This window comes from Tinamus guttatus, unplaced genomic scaffold, assembly GCF_059628265.1.
Source record: "Tinamus guttatus ecotype Peru unplaced genomic scaffold, ASM5962826v1 Tinamus_guttatus_pri_ptg000125l, whole genome shotgun sequence".
NCBI classification, from domain to species: domain Eukaryota; kingdom Metazoa; phylum Chordata; class Aves; order Tinamiformes; family Tinamidae; genus Tinamus; species Tinamus guttatus.
In genome coordinates this window covers 4,691,209-4,712,794 of record NW_028288659.1, presented here as the reverse complement: position 1 = coordinate 4,712,794, position 21,586 = coordinate 4,691,209, and the positions used below count along the sequence as shown (strand labels likewise).

The 21,586-nt window shown below is 48.8% G+C and overlaps 1 protein-coding gene across 3 annotated transcripts in view; it reads left to right on the top strand.

Moving 5' to 3' along the window:
• CREB3L2 (cAMP responsive element binding protein 3 like 2) overlaps nucleotides 1-9,225 on the top strand; it is a 66,551-nt gene extending 57,326 nt beyond the window's left edge. For 2 of the 3 annotated variants that reach the window (XM_088521627.1, XM_088521626.1), the window contains exons 9-12: nucleotides 5,805-5,904; nucleotides 6,812-6,938; nucleotides 7,800-8,025; nucleotides 8,944-9,225. In XM_088521627.1, coding sequence (XP_088377753.1) covers nucleotides 5,805-5,904; nucleotides 6,812-6,938; nucleotides 7,800-8,025; nucleotides 8,944-9,019 — 529 coding nt within the window. In that variant the 3' untranslated portion in view covers nucleotides 9,020-9,225. The remainder of the gene's footprint in view (nucleotides 1-5,804; nucleotides 5,905-6,811; nucleotides 6,939-7,799; nucleotides 8,026-8,943) is intronic. The other variant, XM_088521628.1, reaches the window with a different exon arrangement.
• Nucleotides 9,226-21,586: the final 12,361 nt, after the last annotated feature.

The window sequence follows — 21,586 nt, the reverse complement described above, 5'->3', positions numbered from 1 at the left end:
GAAGTGTAGGAGGAGGCTGGATTTTGAAGATAAGACCCATGATCATGAAAAATGCCCCTAGAGTTTGTCTGGCAGCTGGTGTGTTGTTAATTGAGTGTCACATGTTGTTTCTAATACGCGGAGCCAATCTCTGGATCCACCAGCCCCTGTAGCCCTGTAACACGCCGGGGAGCGTCTCCCACGCACTGCTCATGCAGAAAGACTTCTGCTGCGTGCTCAAAGAGAGCCAAGGCATTTCGGGCTCTCCTTTGAGCATCTTCCCGCACTGGTTTGCACACAAGAGGGAGGGACTGCTGGGGAGGTGTGTGGGGTAGGGCTGCTCTAGGAAACCAGCTGCTCTAGGACAAGGTGCAGAAGTCGTAACGTGAGCAGCTGTGGATGAACCTCTCAGTGGCGGCCTCGAGAATTGTTTTCTCCATTAAAATTTGACTACATTTGGCCGGGTTTTTCCATCCTTGAGTTGTTGCAGATGTAGTCATGAAAACAGCTCTGTTGATGTGTCCTTCCTTTTAGGCAGGACCTTTAGCATCTTCTCTGTTGTTTCATAATCTAAATTCTGTCATGGCCAGTACTCCAAGTGGCAGTACCGCCGAATCCCTCACAGTCTGGGCGTGTGGAATGAGGCACGTTGCCTTCTCCCCTGCGCAGCAGCACTGAGAGTGATTTGTCATCTCCTGCAGAGAAGCAGATGCTCTGCCCAATGCACAGCAGTTCTTGTGTTTCGTGGCAAAGCTGCTTTAGCTGCTTGGATAAAAACTGTATCTAAGAACTTTGAGGTTGCAAATTAAAGTACTCCAAAATTTGAAAAACGTCATCAAGTCTAGAACTACCTACCACTCTATTGTGTGTGTGTGTTCTTTTTTTTAATCACCCACTCTCATTTATAGTATACTTGTGCAAGCTTTTGGTCTTATTCAGAGAATGGTTTTAGGCCCTTGCTTAATGCACATCATCCACTTCCTACAACAAATTAAAAATTATTTATTTCCTCACTGGTATTTGCACAAAGTCCTGATGTGACATCCAGAAACCATCCAAATCTTTCAGAACTTGTGTTCACAGCATCCTGTGGCTGGTTATGCTACACCCTATTTACAGCCAAGGATCAAAGCTAAAGAAGTGAAGTTCGAAGTTATGCAGTGTTATTTTTTTCTTGGGTGCCTAAATTCAAACATTTTGTATCTATCTGATCTTTTCAAAGCACCTTGCACACAGTTATATATGTAGACATATTTAATACACTCAAAGCAGAGCCCCGCTTGACTTCAGTTGCAGTTTTGATGGTTAATGCATTAGAAATGCAGATATGATTGGAAATACCATGTAAAAATAGGTATACAAACACTACAGCTGTTCTTTCACTGTAAAACAGAACAAAACACACAAAAGAAAACAAACAAAACAAAAACACCCTGAGGGGTGAAGAACGGTAACAGGAAAGTGACAGCTGTGGTTACGTGTGTAAATGTTCATGTCCTTAGTGTGGACAAAGGACAGTGTTTCTCCCCCAAGACTTGCTGGAAGGTTGGTTTGTAGCTGCTCACTGAAGGCTCGGTCAGGATGGGGCTTTATAGGTGGCTGGAGTTGTGAGGAACTAAAGGGGAATTTCCAAAACATAGCGCTCCTGAGCAGCAGAACTTCCTTTTAGTATGTGCAAATAGCTTTTCTGAGCATAACATTCTTCTATATATAGAATGCATTTTATATGGATAGGTACCTAAGACTACAGGGAAAATCCCGCTTAAGATTCAAAGTCTTGCTCTGAAGCCTGAAAGCACTAGAATTTCTCCTGGAGAAAAAAAAAAAAAAAAAGCATTCCTACATTATTCAGAGGAACATGAAAGATTTTAGCAGAATCCCCTAAGACGATGCCTTAGCCTGGAGCTCTGGATCAGAATTTTTTTCCTGTAAAAGGTGTGAGTTTGGCCAAATAATTTGCACACGGAAGCATCTGCCTTGTCACCCGTGCTTCTCAAAAAGCAAAGCAGGGGGCTGGGGATCGAGATACTGGGGAGTTTTAATCCTTATTATTGCGAGTGGGTGACTGCAGCATTTTTGGCATCTTCAGTATTAGAACACTAGCATATGTTTCCTCTCCTAATTTCTGTGACTCAGTCCCTCAAAGAAACCCATCCAAGTTCCTTTCTAGACATTTTTCTTTAGCAAAGCTGAAGTACGTCATTGCTTGCGTAGCACCCACGTCCTGGCGCTGCAAAGGGGCCGGAGCTCGTTGGTTTGGGCAGCGCCTGAGCCCGCGGGACACGGCTGTCCTGGAGAGCCTAAGCAGGAGCAGAGGGGCCAGGATGGGCGGCTGCACCAGGAGCTGGGCTGGCCGGTCCCTGTCCCAATCACTATTTTGGTGCTATCCCCCCCACGGGGGATCCTTGCAAGAAGGAATCTTGTTCCTTACTTCCAGTCACTCTCGTAATAGCTGACAGAGCTTGGAGACCCAGAGCAACTGATTGTTTTTAAAGGAGCAGGCCAATGTTTCTATGCTGAAAGTCTTTGAAAGAAAAATGCTGCTTTCCACACCCTCCCCATTTTTTGATTCAAATGAGAAACCTGGGGATTTTTTTGCTTTGAAATATTCTAGTCTTTCACAGAAGGCCTCACCTTGAGAAATACACCCCTTCCTACAAATAGGCCAGCAAAATGGCAGAGAGGGAAAGAGTGTGTGCATTTGGAAGAACTGTTTTTCTTCCTTTTTAATACATGAAAATTAAGTTGATAAGTTATCAACTTAACTTGGTGATATATATTATGTATTTGTATATATTATTATATTAAGAATATATATCCAAGTAGATATGTTCTTTGAAAAACCTTCATCAATGTAAACGTTGGATTTTTCTCCCCAGAAACTTTCTGGTTTTGTTTCATTCGATGCTGACTTTTACGCATAAGCACTGAGGCTTCCTCCCAGGTGATCAGGTCTGGCAGGGACAAATTTTCTCCTCCTCAGTGAAAGTGTCACTGGAAGCCGACTTGACTTGTTCCTTCCTTGGTAGAGAAGGGAGCTCTTCTGAGGATGGATCTGTGGATGCGCACATGAAATCAAGACATCAGAGCGGATTTGCTGGCAGAGTGTGGAAGGGAGAGCAGGAGTTTTCAGTCACTTTGCAGTTTTCCGATGAGGTGCTTCCACTGGCAGGGAAAAGCGTGAAGGCGCATTCGCACCTCCTGCGGGTGACCCTCTAATTGAATAGCACTGGGGAAGGTGTCAGACACTGCAAAAAGGATCCCCGTGGGTGCCAGCTCCCACACGGGCTGCCCTGGGACGCGTTTCTCCTCTTCAGTTCAGCCAGAGGCTCTGTGTTTCTCGTAAAGCTCCTGGGCCTTCCTGCTGAGACTTAGAGGGAGCATCTTGATGCAACTTGGCCCTGTTCCTGCACGGGCAGAACTGCCCCTTTTCCCTCTTGGCTTAGCACGTCCTGTCCCTGCAGCCTTGCAGTCACAGCAAAGGCAGCTTTTCTGGGGGAGCCTTTTTGACCTTGGGAACCTCGGACTTCCAGCAATTCATGTCTAAATATAGATTGAAAGCACCAAAGAGTGCCCTATTTTGCTGCTGGTGGGGCAAGCCAGGGCTGCTGTGTCATCTCGGAACAAATGAACTTGTATCTTCTGTGGCTTCAGGTCCTGCTCGCAGTTTGAAGAGGCACCCGCGCTGCCGCGCGGCGTCCTCGTCTGCTGCGAAGGGGCAGCTCTGCTCACGGACACGCGCCGAGGGGCAGAGAGGCCTTCGATGTGAATGTAGCTGGTGAAGAAGGTGCGGGTGGTATAGGAGCCCCCAAAGCACCTGCGTAAGCACGAGGGGGAGGAATTACACTGCCATAACCAAAGCATCTGGGAATCCAGCACTCTGGGCCCACTCTGCCCTGGAGGGTTTTTAAATTGGATGCAAAGAGTCGAGCACCACGAGGAGAACTGCCTCGGTGCTGATTTCCACGCAGCCATTAGCTGTTTTCTCACTGACACCTCCACAAAAAGTGGCAAGAGTGGCCGGTGCTTGAGGGCTGCTGCCAGCCCCGGGCCTGGGGAGGAGGAGCCCTCCTTCCTCCTCCTCCTGCAGAGCCGGTTTGTGTTGAGCCCAGTGACTCAGGCCTGCAACGGGGCAAGATTTAGGCTTCTATAATAGCATAGAAATTGCACTGTTAAGAAGCCTTTGCTGTATAACATAGCATATGGTGGCAATGCTGTATGCGGCTTATGCTGTGCCAGAAAATCATGTGTACTGTGTGTGCAAGTCTGACTCTGCAAACCCTGAGCTATGTAATTGGTGGAAAAAGGGATTGGGGAGAGATGTACAAAAGGAGAAGGGAGTTGGAATGGCCTCACTTACACGATGGAAAGTGTCTTTGCCTCTTAATTTGCTTGTGTTCTCTCTCCCTGTGAATAAAGGGCTGAATTAGGCAAATCACTTTTATTTTTTTCGTAGTGACTTGTGGAGTTCACCATGCCCTCGGCAGTGTGCAAGACATCTTTCCTTAAAACATTGCGCACAACGTGTTGGCCCAGATAAATGTGTGCCGTGAACATGCCGCGTGCTCATTTCGGAATGCATTCCTGAAGTCCTTGAATTCATTAAACCCTAATTAGCAGTGATCATCACCGATTAAAAAAGGCGTATAATAATAGGCAGACAAGTGTATATTGAGCTGTAAAGGCACCTCTGGGTCTGTCCTACAATTAGCTTTTAGCAAGTCCGGGCTTAAAATAATCCTTCCATTTTCTCTGACGCGCTGACCTTGCCTCTTGCTCTAGCCTTGGCCATCGCGGTCGCCAAAGGGGCCATGGGGAGCCCGGGGGTGGGTTGTGCTCTGCGTAGGCAGGACGACCTGCAGGAGACATGAGAAGCAAAACTGGAAATGGCCAAGTTGCCATCGTGAAGAAAGCTTGTGCTGTGCTTCACTGTGCTCAGGACAGGCATTTGGGTTACTCCTGCTCCGTTAAAAAGCTTTTATCAAAGCAAAATGGAAACTGTTGGGAAAGCCCAGTATCAGTCACTCTTTTGAGAACATTGCCCATTTCGGTGACTAGCATCCCGAGTGTAGTAATTGGTGATGACAGAAAGCATCCAGAAGGATGGAATAATGCTCTCTGGGTCCAGAACTGCTGCCTCTGACCACAGCAGAGTGCCCGTTGTGGCTGGCGCCTCAGAAAAGTGTAGTCAGAGTGGCCATCTCAAGCATCGGTTATTTTGCAAACCCTTGGAGTATTTAGCAAGCACTAATGAAGTCCTTCATTCAATAGATAAATTTGTAGAAAATGAAGGCTGTGCTTATCTCTGGTTTTAAATAATTTCATTTGAAAAGGGCTGTCCATGGCAGGTTTTCTGAGAAAGGAGGTATGTGTGTAGTTGTACTGTCAGTTAAGGGTAGTTACAAACCTGCTTCTGCTCCTTTTGAAATAATGCTAAAACTCATGTGGAATTCATGGCATAGAACCAGGTTACATAGGCAGCTAGTCCGTTGTACATGTAGCAGTTCTGGTTGTCTGTATGTCTGCCTGTAAATATAGTTTTTCTTTATGAATAAGAGGCTTCTGAAACAGCAAATGAAGTAATTTTTCAGGGACATTAGTTGTGGAAAATGATCTTTTTGAAAGATCTAGTGCTAACACGCGTAAAAAAGATTGTAAAATTAAAAACATTGCTTCCTTCTAATTTCACGGGCAGGTTTTTAATTAGCTGTAGCTCCTCAGAAATGCTGTGTTCTTGCCGGGCATGCCAATGGCAGCGGAGAGCTGCGTAAGCAGCGAGCAGATCCGAGTGTTTGACGGCCGTGTCTGTCACCTTGGCTTTTCAGGACGCTGCTGCAGCAGCTGCAGAGGCTGCAGGCCGTGGTGGCGGGGAAGGTGTCGCGCTCGTGCAAGGCAGCCAGCACCCAGACGGGGACCTGCCTCATGGTGAGTGTGCGGGGAGCGAGCGGGCGGCTGCGGGGCCGGGAGGTTGTCCTGCCCCTGCCCCACGGCCCGGTGCCCGTTCTGCCAAGCCCTTCGCTTCCAAATCCTCACATTGCTTTTTGTTTTCTTGATAGTTTGACGATTAATTTTGAGTTAGGTGAGAAAACTGTCTGCTGAAGATTAATGCTTGTGGGAAGGCATTAAAATTCTGCAGGAGACTTGGCCTATGATTTTGGCTGGGTGGTGCAGTGATAAAAGAAGAAATGCTGCTCCCAGTGACCTGTCGTGTTATTTCTTATAGTACAGTATGTGAGAAATGGTGCCCAGAGCTCTAAAATGACAATAAGGGCGCCCTTTGATGCTCAGTTCTTTTCATACCAGTAAAAATAAACTTTATCATCCAAATAAAATTATGACTGAGGCAGTAAATCTACCACTAGCCTATTTCAGTAACAGTAGTCAGAATAAGAAAAGGATTAGAATGAAAGTCTGCCCTGCTCCAACGCATGAGCCATAAACTGAAGATGATCCAAGGCCTACGCTGTCCTTCTGAGCTGCCAGCCTCTCTGTTCATGTCACTTTGCAGCAACACTGGGGCCAATGGCAGAAATAACCTTGGAAGTGCCCTGCAGTGTCTGTAAAACACACATGGCGGTTGTGTCTGCTGTTCAACTTTGGGAGTGAATAAGGGAACAGGCCAATACGATGGCAGATTTGGAAAATGAACCCCCGAACGGCACGCCGCCCGCTACAACACAGGGGTGTCCCTCCGAGCGCCTCTGCTCAGAGCCGCGGCGTGCTGCGATGCGGGGCAGCCTCAGAGGAGGGTTTGGGTCGGCGTGGGGCGCGTCGCATGCCGTTTGTGGGTCTGACGCGCGCGGGGGCCGCCCGCCCCGCTCCTCCCTGCCAGATGGCCGTGCTCTGCTTCGCCGTGGTGCTCGGCAGCGTCTCGCAGAGCTACGGGCCCTACCCTGCTGCCACCAAGATGGTGCTGCCCACGCCGCATCCCTCGGCAGAGTCCTACACAGACTCCGTGGGTAAGTGACGACCTCCCCAGCCTCGCTCCGTGCTTGATGGCCCTTTGGCCTTTGTTTCCCACATCGCCTCCCCTGCACCCCACTGAGGCTCCTCTTGCTCCTCTGCTCCTTCGCTGGCTCTGCTGCTGGCTCCTGTTGCCCCCCTGAATTCCTGGAATTCCTGTTGGGAACCTCTGGGCTCCGATTTGCTCCATAGTCTGACTCGTTGCTGGTGCCCGTTGGGAGATGCCCGTCCCTGGCCTCTGGCCTGCACCTGGGGCCACGCCGAGCGCGCGGCCCGGGGGCTGCCCGTGCGCGTGAGCGTCTCCCCGGAGCAGGAAGCTCGGCACGCTGCGCCCGTGGCTGGAGCCTTCGCAAAGACGGGCAAAGCTTTGCCCCATGCGTCTGCTCGGTGCTTCTGTTTAAATCAGCTTTGTTTCTGTTTTGGAACTAAAGCTAATAGTCTGTGTAAGATAGCAGGAGAGTCGTGTTTCTGCTCAGTACCACATGTTCATACTGTCAGAAAGCACAGCTGATGTCTGTTGATGTTTCCTTCACAAGTGTCAACAGAAGGTCCAAGGACTGAGTGGGAAACTGATAATATTGCGTACTGGTTAAGAGCCATTTGCCTGCAATGTGTGGCATCAAAATGATTGTTCCTTCTGCTCTTGCTCCGTGGATAATGCAGAGTTTTTTGGTATCTGTCAGCACCATTGCTGTAGTATCTTCCCTTAGCTAACAAATTGTCAGTTAATCACTACGAAAAGACCTTTTGCAGCTCTAGGTCTGCTCTGGTGGTTTCCAGTTCCTGATGTGACCCAGGATGTTCTTTCTGAGCTGCCAGTTTCTCATCTCTCTCCCGTCTCCTCTCTTGGTCCGCAGTGAGGTCGAGGAGTCTGCTGATCTATGAAGAGCCTCACCAGCTGGAGGAGTCGTCGAGCCCGGTCTCCTTTGCAGACCGCAACGACAGACACGCCGACGCCTCCAAATACGCAGCCCTGTCCCTGGAAGCCGTGCCGGGGGCGCAGCGGGACGACATCATGCAGTTCACGATAGCCAACGAGACGAGGCTGGAGAAGGCCGTGCTGCTGGGCCTGCCGCCGCGCAGGTGAGGGCAGGGGCCGCCCGGCGCGCGGCGCTCGCTGTCGCGGTGCCTGGAGGCGGCAGCAGGACCGGGGCTCTGCTGTGCTGGGGCCTGCGCAGCATGAAGGGTGCTCGTGATCTGGAGGGCTTCTAGGCAGAACTGTTGGCGCTGTTAGTGGGTAAGCGGTTGCAAGGATGGTTTGTTAGTAGCACTGCTACCAAACGCTGCGTCTGCCAGGAGCCTAACGCCTGTAACCTGTGAGCTTTGCCTTCCCCACGTGTTCAAGTACTACTCGCGTGCCCCCGTAGGAACAGGCTTTTGCCAGCTGGGTGGAAGTGTGAGGCTGTGACTCACGGGGCTGTCTGTGAGGTTACGGTGTGAAGAGCTGGAGCTTCTCACAGCAGTGATCTTACCCAGACCATGGAGCCTCAGAGTTTGCAGCACTCGGGCTTAACAGCCCTGTAAACTTACTGGGCCACTTAACACAGAGTTCTTTCATAATTTATGTATTTATTTATATATTTTAGCCTGAACGTTAAGTCTAGGGCCTCTGCAAAGTGCAGTTTTTCCTCCAGTGCACCTTTGCTTGTCTTGCCACTGTTATGTTGGCCCAGGTCTTGGTCTTTACTCACAAAACAGTAGCAAATGCACCCAACCGTGAAGAGAGGTATTCGATTTGCAGCCATGCTCCTCTGAGGTCCAGGATGAGCCATAATGCCCCAAACTTGTCTCCTGAGGACCTGTGCCAAAGTTAAACCTGAGGCCAAGGAGATGACTAATTCACTGTATTACCATGCTCCAACTGACAAGTATCCGGTATAAGCAGCACCTTATTAGCATTAGCCAATTCAAGCAGGATATGCACATTTAAAAGTGTCTAACTATTGGTGTTAACCTTTGCCTTTTCTTTTTTCTTTATTTTTTTTGTTTTGTTTCCTACAGGGTCAGCTCAGAGCTAGAAGGAAATGAAACACTGAAGATAATAGAAATAGACAGAAGAGTCAATGCCACCTCTTAAAAAAAAAGGGCCTTTTTTCTTCACTTCCTCCCTTCCCCTCATTATTTTCTACCAAAGGTGCCCCCTTTCCCACCCCCTGCCCTCCCCACCCCAACCTGTCATCCTCGGTGAACCAAAGCACAAACGAGAGGGAGTTCACCCGCTTCTGCACTGACTGGTGCGGCGGTGACTGCGGACGGGATCGCTTGGCCTTGCAACTCCCTCCCTCACCTAACACACAATCCCTGGCTGCTTTTGCTCCTTTCCTGTTGGGTGCTGCAGGGACAGGAATGAATTGTGGCGGCAGATGATGCCAGCAGAGTACTGCTGGTGGGTCTGTGTGTGTGCACACACATACCCTAATCTGAGCACAGAGACCTGCTGCGGAGGAGCGGGGCGTGCAGAGGCAATGGGAGCACGTGGGTGATTATAGGTTATTTGGGAAAAAGGAATGAAGAGGAATGAGAGTTGTGGCGCGATGCTGCTCAGAACCAAGGCACAGCTCCGCGCCTGCTGGTCTGCAACACTTGAAGCCTTTGGAGGGGAGTGAGAATCATGTTCACGGGCTGCCTTTGGAGGCACAAGAATCAACAGCACAGGCAGGGGAGGGATGCGCAGTGAGTGCTGAATTGTCCTCTTCTAACTCTCTCTCTTTTCCTCCTTCAGCCCTTCATCCTTAAGCGGGTTAGGTTTCTCCTTGGGTTGGAAGCAGTCCTGGTAGGTTTCCCTACTGCTGCTCCATCCTTGTGGAATTCAAGCAAAGATCAGTCACTGTCCTGTCACACTTTGCCTATGCAGGAGAATTACATTAGTTTAACTATATCTGTTTAGAAAGCAGGTTTTGTTAAGTTTATGCAATGTTTTGGGTGGGTGTCCTTTAGTCTGCTTAAGGCTAATCTTGATTAAATCAATTCCTTGCCAACATGAATGAAATCAATGTAAGACTTAAAACAGAAGTGCCTCGTGAGAAGACCGTATGGATTTAATTCATTGGCTTCTAGATGCATTGAAAGAATATCTCATGTAGACACGGTTTCAGAATGTTCTGTGTTCTCCTTTCCCCACCACCCTCCTGGTACTGTTGTAAATAGTATTTATTAGCTTTGCAAGATTTTGTTCAAGCAGCTGCAATGAGAATAGAGCTTTCCTAACCTTTCAAGTGATCCAGGCAAACTGAAACCGGCTATACAAAAATCACTGACCACCCCACCCTTCCCCAAGCTTGAATCCCCCAAAGTAAATGTTAGAAAGTCGTGAGTCTCTTCTTTCTCTTGTCTCCGTTTCCAGAGACACAAGGTCTTAGAAGAGCCACTTAGCCGAAATGATAGTGGGATGTGTAGCCCTGGCAAGGTGGTAGGTACTGAACAGCTTTATGGCAAGACAGTCCCTGACCTGAGAAGCCCAGTAGTGTAGGCAGCAGGCAAGACAGAAGAGGGATGAGACAGACACAGGAGGCGGAGCGACTGGCCCAAGATCAGCGGAGAAACCAAGAGCGATTCTCAAGTCTGATCCTGGTCTGGTACTTCTTACTCTGTTACGTTTTCTTGCAAGCACCGTTTTGTCCCTTGTAACAGCTGCCTTCGGGTTTCTCCCTCTCGCTGTATCCAGGCCATGCCTTGCCCGAGCTGTGCTTCTGCTCACAAACCTGCTCAGGATTTCCAGCAGGTTTTATCTCACTGCTACAGGAGGGCCCTCAGACTCCGATAGCGAATGGGTTTGATGTGAAAACCCTAATTCCACAGGCTAATGTGGCTGCTTTGCAGTTTACCAGAAAAAAAAATGCAATTAAAAATCTTTTTGACTTGCCTTTCTTTCTTTTCATGATAAGGGAAAAACTAATCTAGCCTTACAAGTTATTTTTACGTGTACAGTAGATATTTCCTGCAGGTATTTCATTTTGTAAAATACTGGGTTTGTATTTTATTATAGCTACTGGCACCCCAGCTCCCCTCTTAATCTTTATTCTCCTTTCTTAGGCTTCCTTCCTCTGCTATCCTGTTCACTGCCTCTGTGGTCTGGCTCAAAACTGAGCAAAATGAATGGAAAGAATCCAGTAGATTAGTCGGCTTTGGATGAGTCCCCACGGTGCTGTTTTAGGAAGGTCCTTCACACCCGTGAGCGGAACATGCGCCTGATTCCAGGAGCCAGTAGGGAGCTCTGGTGTGCAGAGCTGCCCTTACGGTTATGCCCTATTTGCCTGTACAAGTGCCTTGTTATTGTATCTTTGGTGGCGATGAGATGAGAAATGCCACTGAGTCCAGCTCGCAAGAGCTCCCTTCTTCTCAGCGTGGGTCAGTGTCCTCCCTAGAGCTTCATCTCTTTTACGGTGGCTCTGTCAGATCCTCTGTGTGGTTTCTTTTTTTTTAAGCAATATTTGTTATGGTGAACACAAGTTGCAGCCGCTTGAGAGTGAGACACACGGGATGGCAACGTTGTTTAACCACAGGAGGTCAGCAAAGTGAAAGGAGAAAGCCGGGGCTGACCTCTGCCTTCTGTGTGGCTAGCCAGTGTAAGGGGCTGTAGTCATGAAATCAAACAATCCTTTGGCTTTCGTTTTGTTTTTCAGAGCACGCAATTTGTCACCTCTGAGCACAACTGCACATGCTTCAGACTTTTACAAAGCAGGCCCAAGTTGTCAGGCACAACCCTGCCCTTACTGACCTGCTGCTTGTGCTGTGCAGAAATGGAAAGCCAGTCTCCCTGGGCTCATGTTCATTACCCAGTTTTGAATGTAACTGGATCAGGTCCCTTTCATTGCAGAGGTACAGCTCACTTCATGGTGTTGAAAACAAATCTGAATTACTTCCCAGTGCTCCCAAGAAAAGACAATGTCACCCCCTGCCAAAACAAAACCAAACCCCTCCCTCCCTGAGACCCACTGCACTAGTCACCATTGAAGCTCTGCCTTTTTTCTTTGCTTCATTTGGACATCCTAGTTGAGATCTAATTGGGAAAGCCCTATTTTCAGCTGAGCCATTTTACATGGGCCGCTGTCTGGGTCAGCCACTGAGTTAGATCATTTGAACCTGTATGGCAATGCTGGTGTTTTTGTTACTGTTTGGTAATCTAGTCGAAAAAATCTTTTCTTTTTTCTCATCCTTTATATTATTTTATGGTACTCCTTTGGGGTTGCTTGCTCTAGCATGCACGAGGTTTTGGGGTCTATTTTTATTAAATATAATTTCTTCATAGTATGAGATTGCCTGGTTTATTATGGTACATTTGTGATCATTTTTCTTCAGGGCTTTTAACAGAACTGGCTTCTCTTTGACTCTAGAGGCCAAAGTATCTCTTGAACTTGCCTATCCATGAGTTTTTATGCAACATGGACCTCACGCTGTCCTGGGTTAGTTTTGCCCGTGTTAGGTACCTAGTGTGAGGGACAGGAGAGGCAGGACCCATCCAGTTGCGCTGCACTCCGGCTGTGCAGCGAGGGGGGATGTCGGAAGCGCTGGAGTCGGCGCGGGGGCTCCGGGGGCTCTGTATGAAGTGGCGGGAGGAGCAGTGAGAGGTATTTGGGGACGATGCCAGCATAAGAGCTTTTAAATAGCTCAGGGTAGTACTCGAGGTCTCAGCCTTCCTCCTGGGGAGCTTTCCCAGTGGTCAGGAACTTGGTGCTGTAGCGTGGTGTTTATGTACGCGCAGGGTAGGAAAAGGCTTCCCATGCTACTTAAGTGCTACTTCTACTACAGGACTTAAGTGATCTGTAGTGTCTTCAGCTCTACCCATGTGCTGGTCCCCAGCATGGTTTTTTACTGCTGGTAAACTTAATTTACCATTAAAATGCGTCTAGATCTGTTAGCTCTTTGCTTCTAGGGAGATAAGCTACAAAGGAATGTAGGGCATTATTTTATATATATATGTATGTATTTAAAAGTATCGAGCACAGGGCACATGGCAATTCTAACCTTGTTACCAGTGTGTAGATAATGTATTTTTGCTAGGCTATTTATAGTTCTTTGCTGCACTTCTCTTGTTTCATCTGTACCATTCCATATTTTGGGGGTTTCTCTGTCTCTCTGTACCCTGGTCATGCCCTTGCCCGAGCTGTGCTTCTGCTCCCAGTTTGTCCTGGACTGATAGTGGATTAAGATGAAGTTCTTAGGCCAGATCCCAGCTGATCTAATGCAGCAGCTTCTCACTTGCAGCTTTCAGAGGCTGCGGGTCTGGTTTATCCTGGCAGGCGACCTTTTCCATATCTCTCTGTATAACGATGTATCATAATACAAGCTTATCTCAATTTCTCTAATGTGGGGCTGAAAATGAATTAAAAGCTTTTTTTGGTTGTCTTTCTCTCGTGCTTAAACAACAACAGCCCTCCACCACTCCTTACCACCCCAAACTATCAGCAGTGAGTTCTGTCTGGACACGTTTAGCATGTAGGTCAAGTGAGTGACTGATACTAATTGCCATGTTGGGAGGGATTTCCACAGAGTATACGGGCTCTAGATTTTAGCTAATGCCAAGAGGCCACTGCACAAAACCCACGCAGCTAAGAACAGAAGTCTATGGGGTATTTTTATACTCTTGGTGACTAAAATATTCCTTTCTCAAGTCACTAATTAGAAAGGGAACATTTTGTATATTGAAGGTGAAATGATAGGTCAGTACTTCATAACTACAGAAGTTATATTAGCCTATATAAGTAGTGTAGGGCTATGATGTTGCTGCTTTGCACAACAGTGGTAGGGAAAAATGCTTTTGAGGGCTGTAAAGATGAACTGCCTTCTATATTAATGTATTTGCAAATAAGATAGGAGGATATGGTCGGAATATTGTAGCTTTCTCATGTCTGTGATAGTGGCTGTGCTAGGGATTGCACCCTCAGTATCTCCTTGCTTGTAATGAGTTGCTTAGGTAGACAGCAGGGGTGGGAGATCCTGGGCCTGGCAGTGGAATTTCCACTTGTGTTTCTGATTTTCACGTTAGACCTTCTCTGCTTTACTGAGCTATAGACCTGAACGGCCTTCCCACTTCGGAGAGAGTGCATCTTTCAGGAAACTTGCATGCGATGTTGGTGTTTGAATGGTGTTGAAGTTACTCGCAGTAATCTCGGAATAACCAGGAGAGCCCATGTCCGTACTTTTCCTCCAAGAGTTGGAATGGAATAGGTGAGAAGAAAACATGGGAAAGCTGAATTTTATAGATGCTGCTTACAGAAAAGATGAAAGGAGTGGCAGATGAAGGTGCTCTTGACAGGACAGAGAGACTTCTCAGTCTTAAGGTCTTAATTTGGGAATAATGGTCTTTTTCATTAATTCCTCCCTCCTTTTTTATCTTCTTTTCCCCTTGCTCTTTAACATTATGCAGTCCCATATATTAGTCCTTTTTATGTGAAATAAATGTGTATCTGGCCTTTATAATATACTCCATCTTCCATTCCAACACAGACAAAGAAGAGAATATTCAATCTTTAGCAGCCCATAAATAGGGGAGTGGAGGGGAGAGGGAAGAGCAGAGGCAGGTAGTCTAACGTTTTCTTATCAGATTCTCCTGCAGTGGTGGTGTAGCCTTGGCATCTTGCTTTCTTCGTGGGTACAGTTAGTGGGAATGAGTGTGAATCTGCGTGTGTCTGTGTGCACGTGTGCGTGGTGGGCAATTAGAAAAGGCTACGTAGAAGATGTGTTTTCGTAACGTAGTAAATGTCACTAAACGAAGGCATCTGCCCGACACGCAGCGCACCAGCGAGGCAGGGTGTTTCCTTCCAAAACCTGCTCCCATTCCGCGCCGCCAAGGAAAGGGCTGCCCGAGGGCCCCTTGGCTGGAGGCTGCTGCGCCGTGTCCCATCGGGTTACGCATAGGCCGTCTGGCCTCTCCGTAAGGCAGCTGTGTCCTGCTGCAAGAATTCACTGGGCTTTGTTGTATCCAGCCTTCAGCTGTCATTTTTGGTTAGTGGAATTCCAGCTCTGAATGCTTTTTATTTTAATGCTGTAGTCTTGAAGGGAGTGACAGTCCAAGGAATGCCGTTTGCTGAGGGGCTCTTCAGCTACAGGAGCAAAGGGATCCCCTTCCCGTGGGAGCGCAACCACCCCAGCCATCCTGCAGGCACAGGACGGTGCAGGGCAATGGGGTTGCTTTGCTCTTGGAGGGCCACATGCCGATGGAGGAATCGCGGGGGCTCCGGGATTTACTGAGCCTTCCGAAGGACAAATAACCTGGCGCTGTGTGCTTGAAGAGAAGTCTGTTTCCAGGGTCAGAAAATATGGCCTCGGGCTATCAGAAACAGACCCCTGTGGCTCTGAGTCACTCTGTGACACCCCTAAAGCAGTTCAGCTGATCTTCCTCTCCCCCCTTTTTTTTCTTCCCCCTCCATCACGCTGATGGAGTCTGGGTTTGTGCGAACACTTGGACAAAGCTCTCTCAGTTAATCAGGACAGTGATACTGAACTGTGCAAAAGCAGAAGCCCCTCAGTTCCTTAGTAAACTGCATTGGAGCCTCTTCTGACTGCAGATATTTCCATTCCTTTGCAAAAGGTCTGTTTAGTTCCATGTACGCGTGTTCAGCGGCCTCTGTTTTTGTACAAGCACTGCTCATCTGGATATGTTCCCCTGATTGTTCACACTGCAAATATGTCCGTTGGGTGTAAAGAAATTGATATTTTTCCTTTTAAATTATCTGCTTGATTCTACAAGAGAACAGACTACCTGCTTTTGTAGCCTAAATATGTATGTAGTTAAGTATGTTATGCTCTTCATTTCTTGCAAATAAATATTTTCTGTAGAAAAAAAAAAAGAGTTCAGTTTGCTTGCTGTCCTGTTGGTTGGAAAAGATCTAGTCTTCTGACCTGCAAGCGCAGCGCTGTGTGCGATGCATTTCTCCTAGCCCAGCAGGACCCCTCGTTCAGCATGAGGCTGGTCCCCACAGGCTCAAAGTGGTGGCGGGTGGTTTTGCACTGGGGCTGCCCCTTTCTTTTTGCAGTCACTGGAGAATTTTATCTCACAGTTACAGGTGGAAATCACACGAGGGTTGATGGCCCTTAATGACCGTAGCGGCGCTGCAGTGGAACTGTGCAGCATGGCCGCGTTAATACGTTAGTATCACACTCTTTTTAAGTGGGATGCAAGCGGGCTGATGCTCAAAGGGCCACTAGCTTTATCCCGGTTGCACAGTCTGCCAGAGCAACAGCTTCATCTGGAGGGACCTACAGCCCTCTGGAAGATCGGGCCTTCTGCTGCCCTGACTTCCACAGGGCACTCACTGCAGCTTCTGCGCTTTCTGAAGATCTCTCTGCTCTGGCCTTACGGCTGGGAGCTCTGCTGGCCCCAGCTCCTTCCTTCGCCCTGACTCGCCTCTGCTTGGGAGCCGTCACCAGCAATTCCCAAGGCAGCCGCTTTTCCTACGCGAGCGGTTGACGTTTGCCCCGCAGTGCAGAAGTCACATCCAGCCAGGGGACAGCACCGACCTTTACTCAGCCGCGCAGATGCAGAAATAGCAAATGCCTCGTTTCTTCCAGTTTAGGGACTCTGCAGCTTTGCTGACCCCCAGGGAACTTGGTAAGTGATAGCACACTGTAGATGTGAGAAATATCATTTGCAGAGCTGGTTTTAGAAGGGCATAGTCTTTATTTATTTATTTAGATTTTTCTTGATGACATGCATTCTTTTTTTACCAAGGAAGGAACCTCTTATGAGATTCCTGTGTCCGTGCTTTGGCAACGAAGAGCTTATCCCCTGCAGGAAATACTAGCAATGGAAGTAACAGATCCCATTTTACTGGCCTGAAAACAGGAGCATGACAACTGGCTTCCTTTCTGAGGCATCCTAAAGAAGGGCCCTTCAGAGGCTGCAGAAGGCCATGTACCATGAGGACTGGCACATGCCGCACTCCGTTGGTGGCCACTGCGCGTTTCCAGAAGGGCCTTGGTCTGGGGCCAAAGAGGTTGAGGTGGCACAGGAAATCGGCAGTGAGGCCATAAATCAAAGCTCTCCTCTGAGTTCTAGGCTCACAGCTTTAACCCAGGCGCTGTGTTTGCTACCTGCTGCCCCAAGAGCAGAGAACTGGTACGAGAGCTTCTTTAGGTCTGTCCCACGTCTAAGATGCAGGCGCGTGCAGTGCTGCAGCACAGCGAGTCTCCCAGGTGGCACAAGAGCCTGTGGCCAAACTCCTTTTGCCCGGGCAGATGGCTGAACAGCTCCTTCATGCAAACTGCATCTTTACACCTGAAGGGAGGAGGCTCCTGGTGCTCTCCCTGGAAGGCGGGTTGAGAAGGGCTTCATTTTGTCCTTGCCGTTCTGCACCTGGGTCATTTGCTCTGCTCTCATCCCAGCTGTGGTTGTTGCAGCCTCTGCCTTTCCACTGCTGCCTGCCCCTTGCTCTGTGCACAGCCACACTCTCTTGCCAGAGCTATTGGACCGGGATGCTTGTAGGTAGCACCAAGGCTTACGTAACGTTAGGAGAGGAAAATTGCCATACCGTGACTGATTGCAGAGGTTACCCTTGGCTCCATTTTAGCTGAGCTCAGTGCCTCTGAGAATACAAAATACCAACGGGTGATTAGTGGGTAAGACTCTCATCAGATCTCAGTATCACCCGCAGCATCATATGGCTGGCGATACAGCGGGGTGCCTGTGATTAAAAAAGAAAACCCATGTATGCCAGAGAAATGCTGCGTGATGAGCTGTCAAGCTCCCTACCTCTCACCCTGCAGTACTCGCTGCTCGCTGGAAAGCCTGTTAGTGCTTGGGTTTAAGGCTGAGTCCGGATGCTCTTCCCCTGGCTGCCCTTGCCGGGTGCCCAAACGCAGCTTGCAGGGCCTCTTCAAGACTTGTGCCTATTCGGTAATAGCACGAGCTCCACCAGCGGCTCCAGATGTTTCAAAGTAGATTCACTAGCACCCTCTTTTTTATTTTCTGTCTGTTGTTTGGTTTTGGTTGGTTAGAAATATGGACCTGATTACCTTGAATTTTAGGAGCAGGCAGCAAAAGCTTAGAGCTTTGCCGTAAATAAGATCATTCTACACTAACCGTGTCCAGCCAGGAGAGAGCACGGGACAGCGATGGAGGAAACTGGCTTCTGGGTCTAGTCCTGCTCAGTTTGGTTCTCTCTTCTCCATGCTTCAGATCCCTGCTCTGCAAAATGAGGCCAGTGATAACTTCCCTCAGCTATATAAAGCTGCTGGTATCCACCAAGGAAGGGTAATCTCTAAGGAGCTGGTTATTAAAAACAAAGCCATGTTTCACATCATACTAAATAAATAATACTTGTTCCCCTCCAGTCTGTGCTTCAAAATGTTAAATTTACTCTGGGATCAGCTTCATTTTTCAGTTTCTTGTTGCCGTCTTGTGTGGGCTTCGAGGAGTCCACACATGAGCCATTTTTTAATGAACGAGTTGTTTACCTTTTTGTAATTCTATTTGTCTTAAATCTTATTTACATGAGAATTCTACGTGTTGCTATAAAACTGTGCTCTTGCGTATGGCTGGACCTTATTTTTGCTGTGATATAGCTGAGCAAAAGATAACCATTAGAGAATAATATCAAGTTTGCTGGGCTGTTTCACTTCCCTTTGCCAAAGTGATGTTCAGCAGCCAGTTAGCCTTTTGTAAGACCCTTTTCTGTAGGCACTCGGGTTGGACCCATGGGATCTGTGAAGAGCCAGCATCCAGGAACACCCAGCCAGACTCAGGGCCTTCTCGCCGGCACCTTGCCACTGCAGCAACAGGAATCAGGCAATAGGCATTGATGAATTTTTTCTGGACCCTCCTGTGCTGTTTTGAGTGTGAATCTTGTATGACCCTCACATAATCTGGGTTATTTAAAATGGACTAACTCCTCAGCAGCTAAACCAGGATACCAAACCAGTAAGGCTACCTCACCTCCTCCTCCTCCTTCTGCTTTTTAACACATTGACCTCTTTATCAATTAGAAAAGGATTTTCAGTCCCTCCTGTTCTACATGTTACTGTGCACAGCCGTGTGTGCAACTCAGCGGGGGCTTGAAGTGACATGTGAGAGGCAGCATGAGCCTCCCCTTGGCTTTCCTCTGCGAGGCTGATTTCCCTCCTCCCTGCGCATTCCCCATGTTGTTCCCCTGCATCCGCCCTGCTACTGAAGGCAGGTGCTTATGGCTGGAAGTTTCCACGCAGAGAAGGCACTTGCCACCTGCCGGGGCTTGTCAGCGCTCCCGAGGGAGCAGAGGGACGTGAGGCGCTCCTGTTATCCCAACAACGCACTTATCCCTTGCTTGGCACCACCCTGGGAAATGAGATACTGGCCATCAGGATCCAGGCTTTGGCCAGCGCAGCACTGCCAGGTACTGGCAAAACTTGCTAAGAAGAATCCATTTTGGGGCTGATCCTTTCCCTCTTGATCCAGCTGTAAGGCTGCGGTAGCATCTGTTGGCAAAGCAGATGCACTAAGGAAGTTTCTGTTGTTGCTGCCACCCTTCTAAAACCAGAGGCAGGCACTGCCAGCTCTGCCACGAGTGCAGCAGGGTTCCCTTCGCCAGCCTCCCATCTCTCATAGCTGCTCAAGTCGGCAGCTATAGGAAGTCGGTTCAGCGCGTTGCGTTGCAGCAGCCAGAGGGAGAGCAGGGAACCCCAGAGCATCGCAGAAACACGGTGACATGGACGAAGTTACCCCTGGCAGGTAGGAGCTGAGCACGGTTCACGCTGGAGGAGCAGTGCCCGGTGCAGTGGCGTGGGTGGTGGCCCAAGGGCAGGAGGAGGCACTGCTTTGGGGCCAGGCTTCGCACCAGCTGCTCTGCCCTCAGAGCTGCACGGCTAAGGGACCGGGGGCTGAAAGAGCAAGGCCGTGACCCGCTGTACCGTGTTCTGCTCTCGAAGCGCAACATCGGTGTGGAATTAAAGTATTTTGGCACACGCTGTCAGCATGTCCTCATGGCAACAGAAGGTAGGTTTTTCACCAATGACAGAAAGCCTTAAAGATACCTTTGATGGCCGGAGAAGAGCTTTATGCCACCACTCCTCATCCTTAAAGCTGGGTATTAGAATAGGGCAGAACTTAATTATGCTCCTGTCTCAAAATGACTTAGTGGCTTTTTGCTGGAAGAATTGTAACCCCCTCTTAAGTGGGGTGCGCTGACTTGTGGTATTGGCTGCTAGAGCCTCTGGAAGTTCATCCAAGGACTTTCCTCAGAGCTGAGATCTCAGCTCTGCCTGGGCAAGGTATTGGTGGCTTCAGTGGAGCCCACGCTGGTTGGCAGCTCTCCTTCCCAGAGCAGCATCGGGATGATTTAGTAACAGTGCTGCAGTAAGAGCTTTAGTTTTGTTGCTAGAAAGCCACGTATTACCTTGCTTAATTACGTTTTCTTCATTATTCATTGGAAACTAAAACGATTCTGAGGCGTGGGTGAGATAATTTATACACATACTGTGAGACGCATATATGCACGCGGATAATACATGCATCCTATATGCATATGGAGAGAAAATCACTTTGAAAGCTACTTAAACTTTTAAAATGCTTAAACTGTAGCAAAAAGATAGGTTTTTCATCAACCTTCTAGTTGCGATAGTAAAAGGGATAGTGAAAATTGGTTGCCTGGCTTTGAGAGGCTGTCATTACTAAAGTCGAGGCATAGGACATATACACGATGTAAGCTAAGCACGGGCAGACTGAAGCTTTCCATACGGCTGCAGTAGGAGCAAAAGTCAGGTGTAAGGAGTGTATTGGCTGTCTTCACTCCGATTCACGCGCAAGATTTTGCACCCTGGTGCGCAGGGGCATTGCATATTTGCTTTCACTGGTTCATTTCTGATTGTGTCCCTGGCTAATGCCATTGTCAAGGGATCCTAAGAGGGAGAAAGGACAGTCATGACAGCCCATGGTGGGTGCTGCGGTGGTGCTGAAATCAGCTCCTGCGGGGTTTGCCCTGTATAGCAGCACTGCTCATGTTCCTCCCCCTTTCGTTCTTGCAGCTTTCTTCTTGGATCGCGTTGCCTTGGACTCGATCACAGTGCAAGAAATCTAGCAAGTGACAAGGAGAATTCCCGCTGTAATTTCTGGGTCATGTCCCAGACCACGGCCTTCTCTGTGCTTCCTGTAATCCTACTGCCACCCTAGCTCATGTGTTTGAGTGGCCTCACACTGATGGCTCCCTGAAAAGTCTCTGGTTTCTTCCCGTAAGCGAACAGAAGGGGGAAACTAGGCTGAAGGACGGGTTACCTAACTAAGAAGCACTGTGAAGTTAGTTTATGACAGATCGTAACTGCTTGTGGTTGGCTGTTTTGAATATGAGTGCGCTAAGTAGACATGGCCTGAGGGTGAAAAAAAAAATAGAGGAGATTAATACGAAACCAAGAAGGCTGTACGAGAAGATCTGGGCATCATCTGACGCTCCTGAGCGCTCGACGGCTCACTCTGAAGGGCATTTGGAACACAGCACTCGAGGAGAAAAAAGCCAAGCTCAAGGGAGAGTGACAAGCCCAGTGCCATGCAGGGGCTTCAAGGGGCGCCAGTGCCGTGACCTCCTCCTCGAGGGGAAGGAGTTTTAAAGGCACCGCTGAGGGACAGGAGCCCCGCGCGGCCCCTTCGAGGGCGACCAGGCCTCGTCCCCACAGCGGGGCTCCGAGCAGGCGCCCCCGCGCCGGCCGCCCAACGGTCGCCCCAACGGCCGCGGAGGGTCCG